Source organism: Sciurus carolinensis, chromosome 8, assembly GCF_902686445.1.
Source record: "Sciurus carolinensis chromosome 8, mSciCar1.2, whole genome shotgun sequence".
Classification (NCBI taxonomy): domain Eukaryota; kingdom Metazoa; phylum Chordata; class Mammalia; order Rodentia; family Sciuridae; genus Sciurus; species Sciurus carolinensis.
Genome location: NC_062220.1, coordinates 88,349,315 through 88,367,386, shown reverse-complemented (window position 1 = coordinate 88,367,386; position 18,072 = coordinate 88,349,315). Strand labels below are relative to the sequence as shown.

At 40.7% G+C, this 18,072-nt stretch overlaps 1 protein-coding gene and 1 long non-coding RNA gene across 4 annotated transcripts in view; one reads left to right on the top strand and one right to left on the bottom strand.

The window, feature by feature from the left end:
• Chn2 (chimerin 2) overlaps positions 1-18,072 on the bottom strand; it is a 304,571-nt gene that overhangs the window by 203,586 nt on the left and 82,913 nt on the right. Inside the window, exons 1-2 of one of the 3 annotated variants that reach the window (XM_047560114.1) lie at positions 14,095-14,200; positions 10,808-10,846 (exon numbers count right to left, since the gene is read on the bottom strand). The exons of 1 other annotated variant lie outside the window; for it this stretch is intronic. In XM_047560114.1, the coding sequence (XP_047416070.1) occupies positions 10,808-10,846; positions 14,095-14,188 (133 nt within the window). In that variant the 5' untranslated portion in view covers positions 14,189-14,200. Of the gene's footprint in view, positions 1-10,807; positions 10,847-14,094; positions 14,201-18,072 lie in introns of those variants that run through there. One more of the 3 variants, XM_047560115.1, reaches the window with a different exon arrangement.
• LOC124990282 (uncharacterized) lies at positions 4,703-17,054 on the top strand. The gene is made up of 3 exons (XR_007109728.1): positions 4,703-4,872; positions 6,868-6,984; positions 15,869-17,054. It is a non-coding gene; the product is annotated as an uncharacterized LOC124990282 (long non-coding RNA).

Genomic DNA, 18,072 nt, shown 5'->3' with positions numbered 1-18,072 from the left:
CAAAATAAAGACAGAATTTTAAAGGCCGTGAGAGAAAAGAATCAAATTACATTCAGAGGGAAACCAATAAGAATATCAGCATATTTTTCAATCCAGACCCTAAAAGCTAGAAGGGCCTGGAACAACATTTACCAAGCCCTGAAAGAAAACGGATGCCAACCAAGAATCTTATACCCAGCAAAACTTACCTTCAAATTTGACGATGAAATAAGATTCCTCCATGATAAACAAAAGCTAAAGGAATTTACAAAAAGAAAGCCAGCATTACAGAACATTCTCAGCAAAATATTCCATGAGGAAGAGATGAAAAACAACGATGCAAATCAGCAACAGGAGGCGCTAGCCTAAAGGAATAGCCAAATAAAGGAGAAACCAAATCATGTCAAAAACAAATATGAGTCAATTGACTGGGAATACAAATCATATCACAATAATAACCCTGAATGTTAATGGCCTGAACTCATCAATCAAAAGACATAAACTGGCAGATTGGATTAAAAAGAAAAATCCAACAATATGCTGCCTGCAAGAGACTCATCTCATAGAAAGAGATACCCATAGACTAAAGGTGAAAGGATGGGGAAAACCATACCATGCACACGGACACAGCAAAAAAGCTGGAGTGTCCATCCTCATTTCAGATAATGTGGACTTCAAGCCAAAACTAGTCAGAAGGGATAAAGAAGGACATTACATGCTGCTTAAGGGAAGCATAATTCAGCAAGACATAACAATCATAAATATCTATGCCCCGAACATTGGCTCATCCACGTACGTCAAACAAATCCTTCTCAATTCCAGAAATCAAATAGACCACAACACAATAATACTAGGCGATTTTAACACACCTCTCTCACCACAGGATAGATCTTCCAAACAAAAATTGAATAAAGAAACCATATATCTCAATAACACAATCAACAATATAGACTTAACCGACATATATAGAATATACCATCCAACAAAGACCGAATACACTTTCTTCTCAGCAGCACATGGATCCTTCTCTAAAATAGACCATATTTTATGCCACAAAGCTACTGTTAGCAAATACAAGAAGATAGAGATACTACCTTGTACTCTATCAGATCATAATGGATTGAAATTAGAAATAAATGACAGAATAAAAAACAGAAACTTCTCCAATACCTGGAGATTAAATAATACACTATTATATGATGAATGGATAACAGAAGACATCAGGAGGGAAATAAAAAAATTCTTAGAAGTAAACGAGAACAAAGACACATCATATCAAAATCTCTGGGACACTATGAAAGCAGTACTTAGAGGAAGATTTATTTCATGGGGCGCATTCAACAAAAGAAGTAGAAATCAACAAGTAAACGACAACACTACAGCTCAAAGCCCTAAAAAAGAAGAGCAGATCAATACCAAAAGTAGTAGAAGACAGGAAATAGTTAAAATCAGAGCCAAAATCAATGAAATTGAAACAAAAGAAACAATTGGAAAAATTAACAATATAAATAGTTGGTTCTTTGAAAAAATAAACAAAATTGATAAACCCTTAGCCACACTAACAAAGAGAAAGAGGGAGAAAACTCAAATTACTAAAATTCGGAATGAACAAGGAAACATCACAACAGACACGAGTGAAATACAAAACATAATTAGAAGCTATTTTGAAAATCTATACTCCAACAAAACAGAAAACCTCGAAGACATCAACAAATTTCTAGAGACATATGAATTACCTAAACTGAACGAGGAGTACATACACAACTTAAATAAATCAATTTCAAGCAATGAAATAGAAGAGGTCATCAAAAGCCTACCAACAAAGAAAAGTCCAGGACCAGATGGGTTCTCAGCCGAGTTCTACAAAACCTTTAAAGAAGAGCTCATTCCAATACTCCTCAAAGTATTCCATGAAATAGAAGAGGAGGGAACCCTCCCAAACTCGTTCTATGAAGCCAATATCACCCTGATACCTAAACCAGACAGAGACACATCGAGGAAAGAAAATTTCAGACCAATATCCCTAATGAACATCGACGCAAAAATTCTCAACAAAATTTTAGCAAATCGCATACAAATATATATTAAAAAGATAGTGCACCACGATCAAGTGGGTTTTATCTCAGGGATGCAAGGTTGGTTCAACATTCGGAAATCAATAAATGTCATTCACCATATCAACAGACTTAAAGTTAAGAATCACATGATTATTTCAATAGATGCAGAAAAAGCATTCAATAAAATACAGCATCCCTTCATGCTCAAAACACTAGAAAAAATCGGGGTAGTGGGAACATTCCTTAACATTATAAAGGCCATCTATGCTAAGCCCATGGCCAATATCATTCTAAATGGTGAAAAACTGAAAGCGTTCCCCCTAAAAACTGGAACAAGGCAGGGATGCCCTCTTTCGCCACTTCTATTCAACATCATCCTTGAGACTCTAGCCAGAGAGCAATTAGACAAACCAAAGAAATTAAAGGGATACAAATTGGAAAAGAAGAACTCAAACTATCCCTGTTCGCTGATGACATGATTATATATTTAGAGGATCCTGGAAATTTCACCAGAAAACTTTCAGAACTCATAAGTGAATTCAGTAAAGTAGCAGGTTACAAGATCAATGCTCATAAATTCAATGCATTTTTATACATAAGTGATGAATCTTCAGAAAGAGAAATTAGGAAAACTACCCCATTCACAATAGCATCGAAAAAAATAAAATACTTGGGAATCAATCTCACAAAAGAGGTGAAAGACCTCTACAATGAGAACTACAGAACACTAAAGAAAGAAATTAAAGAAAACCTTAGAAGATGGAAAGATCTCCCATGTTCCTGGATAGGCAGAATTAATATTGTCAAAATGGCCATACTACCTAAAGTGCTATACAGATTCAATGCAATTCCAATTAAAATCCCAATGATGTACCTTGCAGAAATAGAGCAAGCAATTACAAAATTCATCTGGAAGAATAAAAAACCTAGAATAGCTAAAGCAATCCTCAGTAGCAAGAGTGAAACAGGGGGTATTGCAATACCAGATCTTCAACTCTACTACAAAGCAATAGTAACAAAAACGGCATGGTATTGGTACCAAAATAGATAGGTAGATCAAACGTACAGAATAGAGGACATGGACACAAACCCAAATAAATACAATTTTCTCATACTAGACAAAGGGGCCAAAAATATGCAATGGAGAAAAGATAGCCTCTTGAACAAATGGTGCTGGGAAAACTGGAAAACCATATGCAACAGAATGAAATTAAACCCCTATCTCTCACCCTACACAAAACTCAACTTAAAATGGATCAAGGACCTCGGAATCAGACCAGAGACCCTGCATCTTATAGAAGAAAAAGTAGGTCCAAATCTTCAACTTGTTGGCTTAGGATCAGACTTCCTTAACGGGACTCCCATAGCACAAGAAATAAAAGCAAGAATCAACAACTGGGATAGATTCAAACTAAAAAGCTTTCTCTCAGCAAAGGAAACTATCAGCAATGTGGAGAGAGAGCCTACAGAGTGGGAGAATATCTTTGCCACTCATACTTCATATAGAGCGCTAATTTCCAGAATCTATAAAGAACTCAAAAAACTCTACACCAAGAATACAAATAATCCAATCAACAAATGGGCTAAGGAAATGAACAGACACTTCACAGAAGAAGATGTACAAGCAATCAACAGATATATGAAAAAATGTTCAACATCTCTAGTAATAAGAGAAATGCAAATCAAAACTACCCTAAGATTTCATCTCACCCCAATTAGAATGGCGATTATCAAGAACACAAGCAACAATAGGTGTTGGCAAGGATGTGGTGAAAAAGGAACACTCATACATTGCTGGTGGGGTTGCAAATTAGTGCAGCCACTCTGGAAAGCAGTGTGGAGATTCCTCAGAAAGCTTGGAATGGAAACACCATTTGACCCAGCTATCCCACTCCTTGGCCTATACCCAAAGGACTTAAAATCAGCATACTACAGAGATACAGCCACATCAATGTTCATTGCTGCTCAATTCACCATTGCCAGATTGTGGAACCAACCTAGATGCCCTTCAGTTGATGAATGGATAAAGAAACTGTGGCATATATATACAATGGAATATTACTCCGCAATGAAGAATGATAAAATTATGGCATTTGCAGGCAAATGGATGAAATTGGAGAATATCATGCTAAGTGAGATAAGCCAATCTCAAAAAACTAAAGGACGAATGATCTCGCTGATAAGCGGATGAGGACATATAATGGGGGGTAGGAGGGGTTAGCATTAGGTTTAGGGTTACGTTTAGGGTTAGGGATAAGGAGTGTGGTAAGAATGAAGAAAAGAAGAAGGACTGTATAGATGGAACAGAGGGGTGGGAGGGGTGGGAGGGGTGGGGGGAAGGGAAATAAAATAATGAATCAAACAACATTGCCCTATGTAAACGTATGATTACACAAATGGTATGCCTTGACTCCATGTACAAATAGAGAAACAACATGTATCCCATTTGTATACAATAATAATAAAAAAATATGAAATAATATATATAAAAAAAATAATGAAAATGTATGTCTAAGGGGGAGTTTTTATCAATTTGTTTCCTAGACACACAACCACGTGATGACAATTCCTTCTGTATGGTGTGTTAAAAATCAGCATTCTCACCTAGTGTAATTTTCTGAAGTCAAGTGGGTCAAATGGTACAACTCACACAGAGATGAGATGAGACAGGATGAGGCACAGCAAGTTCAAGGGACTTGCCAAGGTTTCCTGGCTAATGAGCGTGTGCACAAGGACTTCAGTATCTGTTCTTGGAGTCCAGATCTGCAGCCCTTGTGGATCTGGATGGTCCTTACAGGAAAGGAGAAGTGACATCCCAGGAGGGTTTGGACCATGGGTAAGTTCAGGGGGCCCCAGGAAGGCCAAGAACATCTGGGACCCCCTCTCTGGGGTAAGACTTCTACTTATTGCTGCACTTAGATCCCAAATGAATTTTAAAACCAGACATATAGATATATCACATTTTGTTTATTCATTTATCTGCAGATGTTGGGTTCTTTCCCCCTTTTGGCTAATGTGAATAATGTGGTTATGGGAACATATGTGTATAAAAATATGTTCAAGCCTCTGCTTTCCATTCTTTTAGGTAGCAAAGAGTAACTTTTAAAAGCATTCTGTAGGTGGGGGCTGGGGTTGTGGCTCAGTGGTAGAGCACTTGCCTAGTATTTGTGAGGAACTGGGTTTGATCCTCAGCATCACATAGAAATAAATGAGTAAAATTAAGGATCAACAACAACCAAAAAAAATCAAAAATTAAAAACAAAAGGCTTTCTGTAGGGAAAAGTCAGAACTTTATGAAAACACAAAATAATTAAATTTACCTCTTTTAAACACTCAGAGAGGGAGCCGTTGTTGGGTTTTTCTAAGCTGAATTACAAAAGCTTTCCTCATCACAAACTTGGTAAGAAAAAAACCACAAAAGACTTTCTGGACTCTGTATTTATTATGAGATTATACAAGCAGCAGTGATTAAAACAATTACCAAATTTTAAGCTTGTCATTAATGTGTTTAATAAAAATTACGTTTTATTTCTCAAAATTGACTAGAAGAAAATGAATATATGCTCATTGGATTTCTTAGAATTTTTATGCTATAGTAACTCCATACATATATAATAAGCATTTTTAAAAACACTGCCCATAGCAACATGTAGCTGTAAGGAATACGCTCTAGGAGATAAGATGGTTCCTGTATTTAATCAAATGCCAACAAATAAATCACAGTTTAAGTGGGCGAGGACCAGTATGCTCACTGTCTAAGGACTGTCTAAAGAATAGCTTTTGGAAAAAAAAAGACTTTTTGTTATTCACATAGTCATCTGCTAATTCATCTACCTTATCAATTCTGAGAGCCATGCTTTGGTGTTTTTTGAAATAAGGACAACTCTTCAAGTCTAAGAACTGAATCACCACATTGACTTAAAGCTTTGCCAGTGTAACCCATCATGTCATTCTTGAGGCTCACAGTGCGGGGTTGCATCTTTAGCGATTTTGAGCAAAATTAAAAGTAGAAAATCACACCACTCAAAATTGGGAAAGACTATGAAAGGGCAATGTTTTCCTAGGATCATCCATTCATGTCAAAGGCTCTGGGAGGCCTCGCGCCCTAATGGACACCTGGCCCCCTGCCCATCTCCTACCACAGGTCACTTTTATTTCTCATTTTGTTGAAGGTGAACTCCTGTCTCTTCTCCCTTCAGGGTCTTTCTTGTCTCACCCTCCTGTCTACTTTCTCTGAAACGCCCTCACTGATTTTAAAGACACTAACAATTTTCATTTGGTCTGTTTCCTCCAATCTCTCATCCTACACCCTTCTCACCCTTGCCTCTGTTATAAAGTTCATACTTCTCAGTTTGACATGTAAGACTTCCCATAATGTGACCTTGATATCTCTTCCCAGTCTTATGTGTACTCATTGCCTTTGGTTTTGAAGAAATTTACCCAATGGGTTTGCTCCACACTATTTTCTCTGTTGGAAATCCCTAACCCTTCCAATTTTACCCATTCTCAAACTTCCTCATCTACCAGGTCTTCCCTGGTTTTTCCCCATGGAAAAAGCCTGTTTGGTCTCTCAGAGATTTACCTATTCACCTCTTAAATATGCTTGTCACTCTCTACCCCATGTATCAGCTATTTGAAATGTGTTTCTACCTCAGTTCTCATAGATTCCCAGAAGCTTGCATAAGCAACTCAATGAAAATATAAGAATGATTATAAGATACCAAGTAATATCAGTAACCTTGTTTCATAATTGCATTACCTCTATAAGAAGTCAGAGTTTTGAGTTATGTTCAACAATAACAATATATTATATATACATTGTGCTTTTCAGGTCTATAATCTATTATCTGAAGACCCCTGGAAAAAGTGGCATTTCCATTCTCATTTGACATGTGAGAACAATGAAGCAAAGAGCTAGGAAGAAGCAAAGTCAGTGTTGCTGCATCCGGTGAGCATATTTCTGAAAATGCTAGATGAACATAAATCAGTAACAAAAATGCAGCTCAGCTCGACTGTACACCTTGGTTATGGTCCCAGATGACACTATCTAGGGGTCAGGAATGCCTCAATTCATGTGGATCATCAGGAACACACATGATAAACAGACTTCAGATGAGACCAAACATGGAGTGTGTTCTTTTCAAAACGAAATCACCCCAGATCACAGATTAGTACTGAGAACCCTCTAGGAGAGATTCCCTTTCTTAAGGTTCCTCTGGAGCTGCCAGGCTCCCAAATGCAAATCTGCCCTCTGGCTGGGATTCTGTCACAGGGATGGCTATGCATGGACTCAGGCTAGTCGCAATGTTTGCCAGGGAGTGTTTACCTGTTAGGAACTCACTCTATGTCCTTCAAGGCAATTCATAAATTAATAAGTTCATTCAGTGTCTGTCTTTGGTCATGCCTCTTGGGATTGCTAAATAGATGTAGAACGATTGATCTCTTTTGTCCCTCAGTTTTTCAATCAAATGCATGTGAAGCATTGGAAAGAAGCATTTTTTAAAAGTACAGAAGGAAAAAAAAATCCCAGCCCCATGGCATGCAAATACTCCCCAGGTGGAAGCTAGCAGAGTCTGCTAGGGAAATGCTCTCTCCTGGGGACCTTTCCTCCCCTCTGGCCTGTATACATCTCTCTTTTAGTTTGTTCCATAGCACTGAGAAAGTGAAGTCATTTTTCCCAGCATCATCCAGAATCCTTATAAATAGAAGATTTTAGTATACAATTAATCAAATGCATTTGAGATAAGCTGGATTTTTTTTAAAAGGTGAGCCCTCCCCCCCCATGAACAGACCTTCCCTTTCTGGAGCAAGCCTGGCTGTGAGCTTCTCAGCTGCAGCACGTATTTCTTCAGCATGGACTGTTTCTAGCCTGAGGTGCTCATGGATGGCTCGGCTGCCAAGATCATGCCAGCCTTCCTTCCTCTGGGACCCAATGCCCAGCATCTCAGACACCAGTGTGGCCTCCCACAAGACCCTTCTGGCTGGAGGCCCTTTGCCAATTTGCCTAATCCCCTCTCCTGGCAACGGCACTAATGCCACTGAGGCCGAGGCTGGGCTGCATTAGTCAATAACTTGTTTATCAGGGGCTCACTTAGAAATGCCTCTGAAAGCATTTTCTTAGTCTCGCTAACAAATACTATGGGTAACTTGATATGAGTCTCAACAGCCAAATATCACCGCAGTTGTCTGTGCTTCTAGGTGAGAACAGTGGTTGAAAAGCCTCAATAACCATGAATGGATTGGTTTCTTTGTTTGTTTAGGTGCACACACGAAGCACATGCTCAGCCAGTGAGCTGTACTCCCAGTCCTGGTTCATAGTTTTAGCTCTTTCTTGACTCCTGAACTTTACATTTGTGTAGTTTCTACTTAAGAACTGGCATGGTATAGTTTTATTGAGACCCAAGACTAGGATTTCAGAAAGGCAGAAGTTGACATCCGGTTCTGCACTATAGGATGATGTGTGTTGTTTAACCTGTCTCCTTCTCTGCCAATCAAGAATAGGATGACCCCATCAGCTCTGGCCACTGCTGCATCAGATGAGCAGACACATGCCAAGGCCCCTGGGTGAGCAGGAAGCACTAGACAAAGGAGCTCACTGTTGTTGCCTGGGTGAAGGAGGAGACGGGGTGGGACATAGGACTTTGCTACAGAATGTCTAAACCAAGTGCAGCAGCTGCAAATAGTCACAAAACAGCATGGGAAGGAAAATACCCAGCAAGAGGGGCATCTATAAGAATGATCTTTTACCTGATTTAAAAAAAAAGGTTTATGTCCATTTGGGGACAATTCTAACTGCCTCAAGTATCTTCAGTGTCCAGGGTATTTCCTTGGTACTGATATACCAGAGAAGTAAGATACAATCCTATTCTCAGTGAGCGAGAGAGGGTGTGCACACATCATGTGCAGGTGTGCATGGACATAGCTACATGGAGGTGCCTTGTGGCTTGTTGTTCTCCAGAGCACAGGGCACTGGGGAGTCCAGGCTAGCTGGCAAAACTCTGAGAGGGCAGCAGAAGTTGAGTTTGCACTGATTGTTAGACTCTGAAGGGGCTGGATCTTCAGCAGGCAGGATTAGAGGAGAAGGTGTTTTTGAAGGAAAAAAAAATATTTGAGAGAAGGCAGCGGGGGTGGGGGGGGCATAAGGTACGAGCCCCTATGTGCTGCTGTGCTTGGAATAGGAGGTGGTGAGCTGTGAGGTTCCTGCATGGCGTGAAGGAAGGGCAGGAGAGAACTGGTCCATTTCCAGCAGCCACTCAAGTCTGCACTTACAGTGTCTCTGAACCAAATGTGCCACATTAAGACAAGATCTCGGCTGCTTCTTTTTGATTCTGTCCTTGTCACTCAGTTTGGCAAAGCAATGGCACCTTCCTGTGTAACCAGATAGAAGCCAAGGACCGACTCCCAACTGACAGTTTGTGTCAGAAAGACTGGCAGAACAAGAAAGGCATTCCATCTTCCAAAATATTTGTTGTTTCTGTCCCCACACTTATAACTTGGTTTTCTTCAAGTCACAAAACTATAAGAAAACTAAAAGTCTTTCAAATTCCTACAAAGTGAAAGACTCTAAGAGTTCCACTGAAATTTTTCTCCAAGTTCATTACTGACAGTATGAAGAAAATTCATCATACATTCATTCAACAAACACGTCTTGAGCACCTATCATGCACCAGGCTGTGTTCTAGGCACTGGGGATACAACAGAGAACACAACAGATGAAAATGCCCACCCTCGCGGAGCTGATAGCCTGGTGGGCAGAGACCAGCCATCAATGAAATATCAATGAAATAAACAAGCAAAACAGTGAGCCAGATGACCAGAGATGCTGTGGAGGAAAAGTACAAGGAAAGGTAGCACCTGTGACATTGGAGCAAATGCCTGAAGGAAGGGAGGGGTGAGAGCCATGCAGATACCTAGGAGGAGAGCCACAGGGCACAAAGCTGAAATGTACCTGGCAGAGCGGAAACAGGAAGGAGGCCAGGGTGTGTGGAGCTGAGTGAGGAGAGAGGAGCGAGATGTGAGAACGGAGACAAAACACAGAGCCTGAGGCAGGAGGACAAGGAGCAGAGGGTGTTTTTTGGTAGCAAGAAGAAACTGTTTCAAGGTGGAAGAACTGATCGATATTAGCAAATGCTCTGAGAGGCCAATTAAGATGAGAACTGAGAATGGACCCTTGAAGTTCGCACCTTGGAGGTCACTAAGCCCCCTGGTGAGAGGTGGAGGTGGAGCGAGGTGGGCAAGCCTGACTACAGTGAATTCAAAGCAGAACGGGAGAACGGACAGGGCCTTGCTATAGAGGAAACAGAGAAATGGGGGGTGGCTGGGAAAGAAAATATTGTCAAGAAAAACTGTTTCTGTTTTGTTCTTTTTTTTTTTTTTTTTCCTTCTTCAAATGACAGAAATCACAGCCTGTATTTTTGCTGCCAGGAATGGATCCAGCAGAAGGAAAAATCAATGCCACAGAACAGGAAAGGGGCAACTGTCCCAAGGCGCAAGGGCACTAGGTGGGAGGGAAGATTTAGTGGACAAGGGAACGGGTTACTTAGGCAGCAGCAGGGACAGTCATCCTCAGAAAAAGCAGGGAAGCAGAGCATCCAGGCACTGAGGTGGGGAGACGCAGACGAGGCTGGCAATTCATGGAAACCCTGTGTGACAGTTCTGTCTTCTCCATGGATCAGATCAGCACAAGCAGGCACGGCACAGGTCAGGAAGGCAAGAGCCACCATGCAAGGGTTGCCTCCAAGGGACGAGGTGTGTGACATGGCCTGACTTACATTTGGGGAGCTCTCTCTGGCTTCTGGCTTCAGAATGTACTGAAGGGAGGAAAGTATGGAAACAGAGCAGTTAGTTAAGAGGTTATTGCAATTTGGGATAGAGATTTTTCATTTTTTCGAGACAAGGATGGTAGTAACAAAAGTGGAAACATGGTCAGATTCAGAATGTATTTTGAATATAGGTGAGTGTGGCAGAGTACAGGGTGGTTTTTTTTTTTTTTTTTTTTTTCCCCCTCCAAAACCAATACAACCCAACCAAGGCATGTTATTACATCACTGAGATCCAACTCAATAATGTGTCAGTGCATTTACTGACAATGATTCAGTTTTTAACTAGCAAAGATCATTCCAGAACAGTGGTGATATCCATAAATGATACCAGTGAATACATAAATACCTGTTAGCATTGTAAAGTGTTATAGAAATGGAAGCTGTAGTTAAGAGAGGCGTTTGTGTCTGCTCCAATAAGCCAATTGACAAGAAGGAATCAATACAGCATGAAATTAGCGTGGAAAAATATTTTAACTTTCTAAGATCAAAGAAGGGATAGTAAAATATTAACTTGATGTCCTTTTAACTTTCTTTTCTCAATATTTATTAATGTTTGGCCTCCCTTGAAAAGAGAGTTCCATTATAAGCTCTTTTGGTAAATGGATTGAAGGTTGTCTCAAAGCACTCCAGCTTCTCTAAGTATTTTCTATTCTCCAGTGAAATACTATTAGTCTGCATTTTATAGTGCTCAGCATATCAAAGACATGCATCTCTTTTCAGAAGAACGATGGGACTGCCTGTCCCTCTCCCTCCTCTGCCACCCATGACTAAAATTATAGACATTTTCACAAAGTGGGGATGAATGAATATGCCTGTCATGGTAAAACTGCATTATAGATGGGCATGGCTGCACATACTTGTAATCCCAGGAACTTGGGAGGCTGAGGCAGGAGGACTGCAAGTTTGAGGCCAGCCTCAACAATTTAACAATCCCCTGTCTCAAAATAAGAAGATAAAAAGGGCTGGGGAGGTCGCTCAATGGTACAGTGCTAGCCTAGCATGTGCAAAGCCCTAGGTTCGATTCCCAGCAACACACACACGCACATACACACACAAATTATAAAAAGCACCAATCCTGGAAGGTTCATGGGGCCTACTTTAAACATATCTAAAATTTAGGGCTTGGAACAACCAAAATATATGAGAGACTCAGTTCTTTACAAATTCATAGCTAGGAAAAATGCATGCCAAATTTCCCAGAGAATAGAAGGCAGAAATCCCTTCCTCATCTTTCCCCAGCTCAGTCTGTGAGAAGTTGCAAACTTTGTTGCCTAGGTATTTTGTATCTTACTAAAGGGCATGAGAGGTAAATCCTACAAGAACCACGGCAGTTTTTAACTAAGAATTAAACTTCTGGGATTTAATACTAAAGAAATAATTAAGAATTCAAAAAGTTCTGGCTATAAGAATGTTCATCAAAGTACAGTTTATTAGACAGAAAAACTGGAATCAATTTAATGGTTAAAAAAATCCATCCATGCATAGCCATTAAAATGATGTCCAATAGTTAAAGATGTGGAAAGATGTTCATAATAGATTTTGAAATAAAATTAATAAGAACAGACTATCCACATTTTTGTAGAAAGAAAAATATTTATATGTGGATATATGTACCAAAAAAGAAATTAAAAGCATAGACATTCAAGGCTTTATGTGATTACTTCTAAATGTAGAACTTGCAGGCAGTTGGTCCATTTTCCTCATCTATATTTTATTTGAATATACCTATGAATATCATCTTATTACCTGTGTAATGGAGAAAGTGTCAGTAAAACTTACTAAACATTATTGGTGATGGCTTGCATGTGTCAGATAAACTGTGGGGCCAAGTGCACCCTCTTGCTCCTGACCTTGCTGGTTTTCTAGACATGTGGTTATGTTTGAGTTTAAGCCCTAATGTGGCCCAGAGATGGCCTTCTTTCAGGGACCTGTGACAATCTGCCTAGCAATCAGACTCACTGTGTTTTTCAGACATGAAGTGGAAAGAAATGGGGCAGCATTGGAGATTCGGTAGCCCCAGGACCACAAGGAACAGAGCTCTGAGTAGGAGCTTCTGGCGGGATGTGTCAGGAGGTTGGGTTCCTTTGCATAAAAGCAACAGGGGTTGACCAGAGACTATATGTATCCAGAACATCTATGAGGGTTGTGGGATGGGGACACATCATATAAAGTCCTAGAAAGAGAACACGAACACAGCGCGGATTTGGTCAAATGCACCGTGTGCTATAATACAGCCCAGCTAGGGAGAGTCTCAGTAATTTCAGGAACAAAGCCCAATAGAAGGTTGAAGCGATTTACAAAGATTCCTTTAACTAAAGAACGAAGTCCCCAAAGAACTAAATTCTAATATCTTGAACTCCAAACAAACTGCTTTAAAAGCAACACCGAAAACATCAAATGGAAAGTAGATTAAGGACATACTCCATCTGTAAGCACTTGCTTACCACAAACTCAATTACTTGTTCCAAAATGAGATATGGGTTGGCTGGGATTTACTGATAGCCTTGTCCCGGTAATAGAATAACACATCCAGGGGGAGGAAGCCTCAGTTCTGTTTCTTGGTCACACTCAGAACCACACCTCCAGGTAAATGTGTAAACAGGTAGTTATGCTTTGCAAAGCAAAACAGTGCTGTATCTATAGGCAAAGTCAACCTCCTACTGACTTATCTTTTGTGCCATCTACTTGAATATAGAAAGCACTGGGCCATGTTTGTCTTTGAACATAGTCAAGCTTCCCTCCACCCCCGCCCCCAGGGTAAAGCTTGTTCCAAGGAAGCATTTTCTCTCTGCCTTCACCCTCTGTTCAGTTCTAGAATTTGCCCTTATTTAATTTTGGCCTATTTTCCACTTCTGAGCAGAGGGCAAAAGCATGTGTGGCTCTCTTTCCTGTTAGCTCACTCATGCCTAACCCGCAGTCCTGCTGGCCTCTGTGACGCTGCCAGCACCCCCTCTCGGAGACATCTGTTGCCTTGCTTAAACCAAGAAGCCCCCTAAGCATGTGACTGGGCCGAGCAGAATTGGAGAGTGCCGCCTCCAACAAGAGGCGTATGTCCACCTCGCCTCTCCCCTGTCATTTCCTCCTCTCGCCCTGGCCTCAACAAGTGGCCAAGCCTCACACAAGCTGTCAGGGACAGATGCTATGTGAAAAGAGGAAATTGGACTCAAAGATGCTACAGCTTTTTTAATTAAGTCCAACCTAAAAGCCAAATAGCGAGGCATGAAATGAATACTTACTTGCAAATAAGCACCACGATTTGCAAAAACAAATGCCTTGGTTCAGGTCAGTGGGCGACTTAATAGCTTTCTCAAATGTCACATTGTTCCTCATTCAATGCTTCTGATATTTTCACCTGGGCAGTGGAAAATGCATTTTGTGTTGGTACATGGGTAGCCCAAGTTTTCTCTTGTGATTTTCTTCCCCCGGCGCCCCAGGCTTGTGGAGTTGGCAAGGTTTGACGTGTGTCCACACACAGCCAAAGGCACCCTCCCGTCGTCTATTCATCCCTGGTTCACTCCATAAGCCCACGAGTGCCCACTCCACGCCAGGCCCGACTACAAGCTAAGAAGGAAGAATGGCAACACTGTGGCTTCCCTCTTCTCAGCTCCCGAGCTCATTCTACTTAAGGGCTTTGCCCCTTTCTCCAGTTTACTAGTTTTGTCTCTTCTAGTTCCTTATTGTTCCTCTCTGCATGCTGTCTGCTAATTAAAGCTCACGAGGGTCTCTGCTACTGGTCTCAGCTTAAATGGCCAAGATCCTTGATGACTGTTAAGGGCAGGGAGGACTCAGGCAAAAGGCCAGGTGGGCTTTTAAGACAGAAGAAAACAGAGGGAAAAAGACAAACAAAATCCCTTAATTAAAGAACAAGAATAGAGGGGGTAACCTTAAAATAGGCACTGTGAATTCTAAAGCCACAGATCAATCTCATTAAAAGTCACATTTTTCTATCATTTCAGCCATAGGGAAACTTAAATATATTATTTAACATGATTAAGAAAGTTTTAATACACTTTAAATTAAATTAAGAGGGAATCTCAGCTATTATTTTTGTTCTTCTGATCAGAATCGCAGGGAGAATTGACCTCTTCAAGACCACACAGCCAAGCACTGGCTGACTCCAGCACAGGTCCCCATGTTTTCTGATCCTCTCCCTATTCCCACCCAAACCCCAGCCAACTACCCTGCTTCCTCTTTCACTGTATGTTTTTTTTTTTTTTTGAACATTAATTGGTATTTAATACATATTTATTTTAATGTATTTTATAGTTTATTTAAAAAATCTTATATCATCATTTTAGAATACTACACAAATTGAATACTGCTTGTTATGAAAATCTAATTGCAATGTTCAGAGGTTTTCATGACATGCAGTATTTTTTAAAGAAATGATGGAAAATATTTTTTTAAGAAATGCTGAGAGTAAATTTCGAATAAATGCAACCAAGAAGAAAGGAAGGAGAGGCAATTAGCCTGTTCCAAGATCATGCTTTGCCATTAGGCAATAATTAGAAAAGGAACATCTGATCTTGGATTATTTTTATCTTACTGTTATTAAGGAAGACAAAAAAACTGAGTAAGAATTTGTTTCACTAAAACTATTACATAGGACTCTTCAGGTTAGATCACACAGATACAACCCAAATTGATGAATACAAAAGAAAATTTATTTTTCTTAGGCCTGAAAAAATCCAGGGGCGGGTCTCAATTTAGGTGTGACTTGACAGAGCTCAGAGGAAGACTGACACTTGCAGGTACACACCCAGCGCTGAGCACAGTTCTCGGCGTTTCCCAGGACTGCCTGATCCTCACACAACTCCATCATTCCCATTTTACAAGTGAGAAAACCGATACCCAGAGACACACTGTCCAGAGTGACCCCATTAGTAAAAGGCAGAGTGATGCAAACCCAAGCAGTCTGCCTCCCAAGCCTAGGTTTTAATCAGTGCTCCTGGTGTGTTGGGAGTCCAGTTTTGCTCATCTCTCCTCTCTCCTGCCGCCATTCTTCCTCAGACGCTCCCTCCCAGGAAGCAAGGCCGCTGAAAAGGCTGAGGCTGGAAAACCAAGAGACCGAGAGTACCAAGTACAGCGGAAAGGTCCAAGGTTCCCTCCCCGCGAAGCCGCGGCGAAGTCTCTGTTTCTCATTGGCTTGAAAGAAACCTGGCAGAACCGCGTGTTCTGATTGGACAAAGCTAACCGCAGACTCCTAGAGCCCAGCACAAGGGAACCACCCCGCAGCAAATGGACTTAAAGCCAAGGAAAAGAATAGGGGTCCCGTTCCCAGGGAAACTGGGATAGTTATGAGACGGTGAACCAATGCTAGGGAGTGAACAGCAGGTGGACACTACACTGTAAAAGCTCACCGCAACAATTAAAATACTTCTTTTCCAATGATCTCATAGACGTTCTTGGTCTTATGTATTATAAACATCCAGGAACTTTCGCGGCGACTTTCATTTTTGGATAATGAATATAAATAAGGAGAGAGGTATAAGAAAATTTGAACCAAGACAGGACAGCTGTGATATGTGGACACTCATGGGCTACCTCTGTTATGCCCTTTCATGTGGACTTTTTGATACCTCCGTGTATTGTGGAATTGCAGAATCTTCACTTTGGGGTGGGTGGAAAAGCTCATCCATCCCTGATCCCACATGGAGCAGAGAGTCTGTCCCCAATGCTATTAACAACAATGCCCCCTGCCAGCTCCTCTTTCCAAGGTGCTTTAACCTAAGGCACTGTGAGAATGGACAACAGCACAGGTGAAAAGGGGTGATCTCTAGATGTTTGCTTGACTTCAGCCCTATGAAAACCTTGGGAAACATACTCAGCTTATCCTTCATTTCCTTCACCACCCCATCTCAGGCAGACCTCATCTTTAATGTACCCCCGTCACCTCCTTCAACTTGTCCTAATTTTCCTAGCACTATCCTACTTCTTGTGATTCCAAGCCTAGGCTCTCCTCTGAAACCAAAAGAGCCTTTCCTCAATCTTTTATGTATCCTGACATTCGTTAATATCTCCTAAGATTTCTTAGAAAACTTGGAATGGAACCACCATTTGACTCAGATATCCCAATCCTCGGTTTATATCCTAAGGATTTAAAATCACCATACTACAGTTACACAGCCACTACAATGTTTATAGCAGCTCAATTTATAATAGCCAAGCTATGGAACCAACCTAGGTACCCTGCAACAGATGAATGGATAAGGAAATACACAATGGAATATTATTCAGTCATAAAGAAGAATGAAATTATGGCATTTACTGGTAAATGGGTGGAACTGGATAACATCAGGCTAAATGAAATAAGCCAGTCCCAAAAAACCAAAGGTAGACTGTTCTCTCTGACATGTGTATGCTAAACCACAACAAAGGAGAGGAAGATCAGAAGTGCACAGGACTAGACAAAGGGGAAATGAAGGGAAGGGAGGAGGGATGGGAATAGAAAAGACAATAGAATGAATTGGACATATCTTTCCTATCCTTATATATGAATACGTGACCAATGTAACTCTACATCATAGACAACAACCACAATAATGGGATTCTAATTGGAACAAAGTATACTATACTATGTATGTATAATATGTCAAAATACACCCTACTATCATGTATATATAGAAATAACAAACTTTTTTTTTTAATTATCTCCTAAATTGTCCTAATGTTTTCCCATGGAGTGAGGGATAAAAAAATATAAAAGAATGAAGTTGTAGGAGAAAATGCTGTTATCTAAGGGAAGCAAACTATAGAGGGTCGTGTGTGGCATCCATCCTGGGGAAGAAGCTGCAAAGCACTTGGAAGCATTCAGGAGGAGCTGCGGTGGCTTGGGAGGTTGGGCAGGTGGACCCTTGTTCCTAGGTGCCAGGAAAGAGTTCATTATGCTTCTGGGAGTACCTGCAGGAGTTGGATGACTGCCATCAGATGATACAATTAGTTGGACTTGTAACTATTTCAGAGACTCAAACACTGGGAGTAGATCATCATTGTGGTGCCAGAGGGCTCTGACCTCAGCCCTGTCCAGTTCCAAAATTCTGTCAATAACACCAATGAGGATATTTATGGCATACTTATCAAATTGAGAGTTGAGACAGTGCTGGGAAAACAGAGCAATACTGTTGCATGATATAAACAGGATCATACAAGATATGCCACAGATCCCTGATGAGATGCAACAGTAATGAATTGTTAAGCCTGCATTCAGGTTAAAG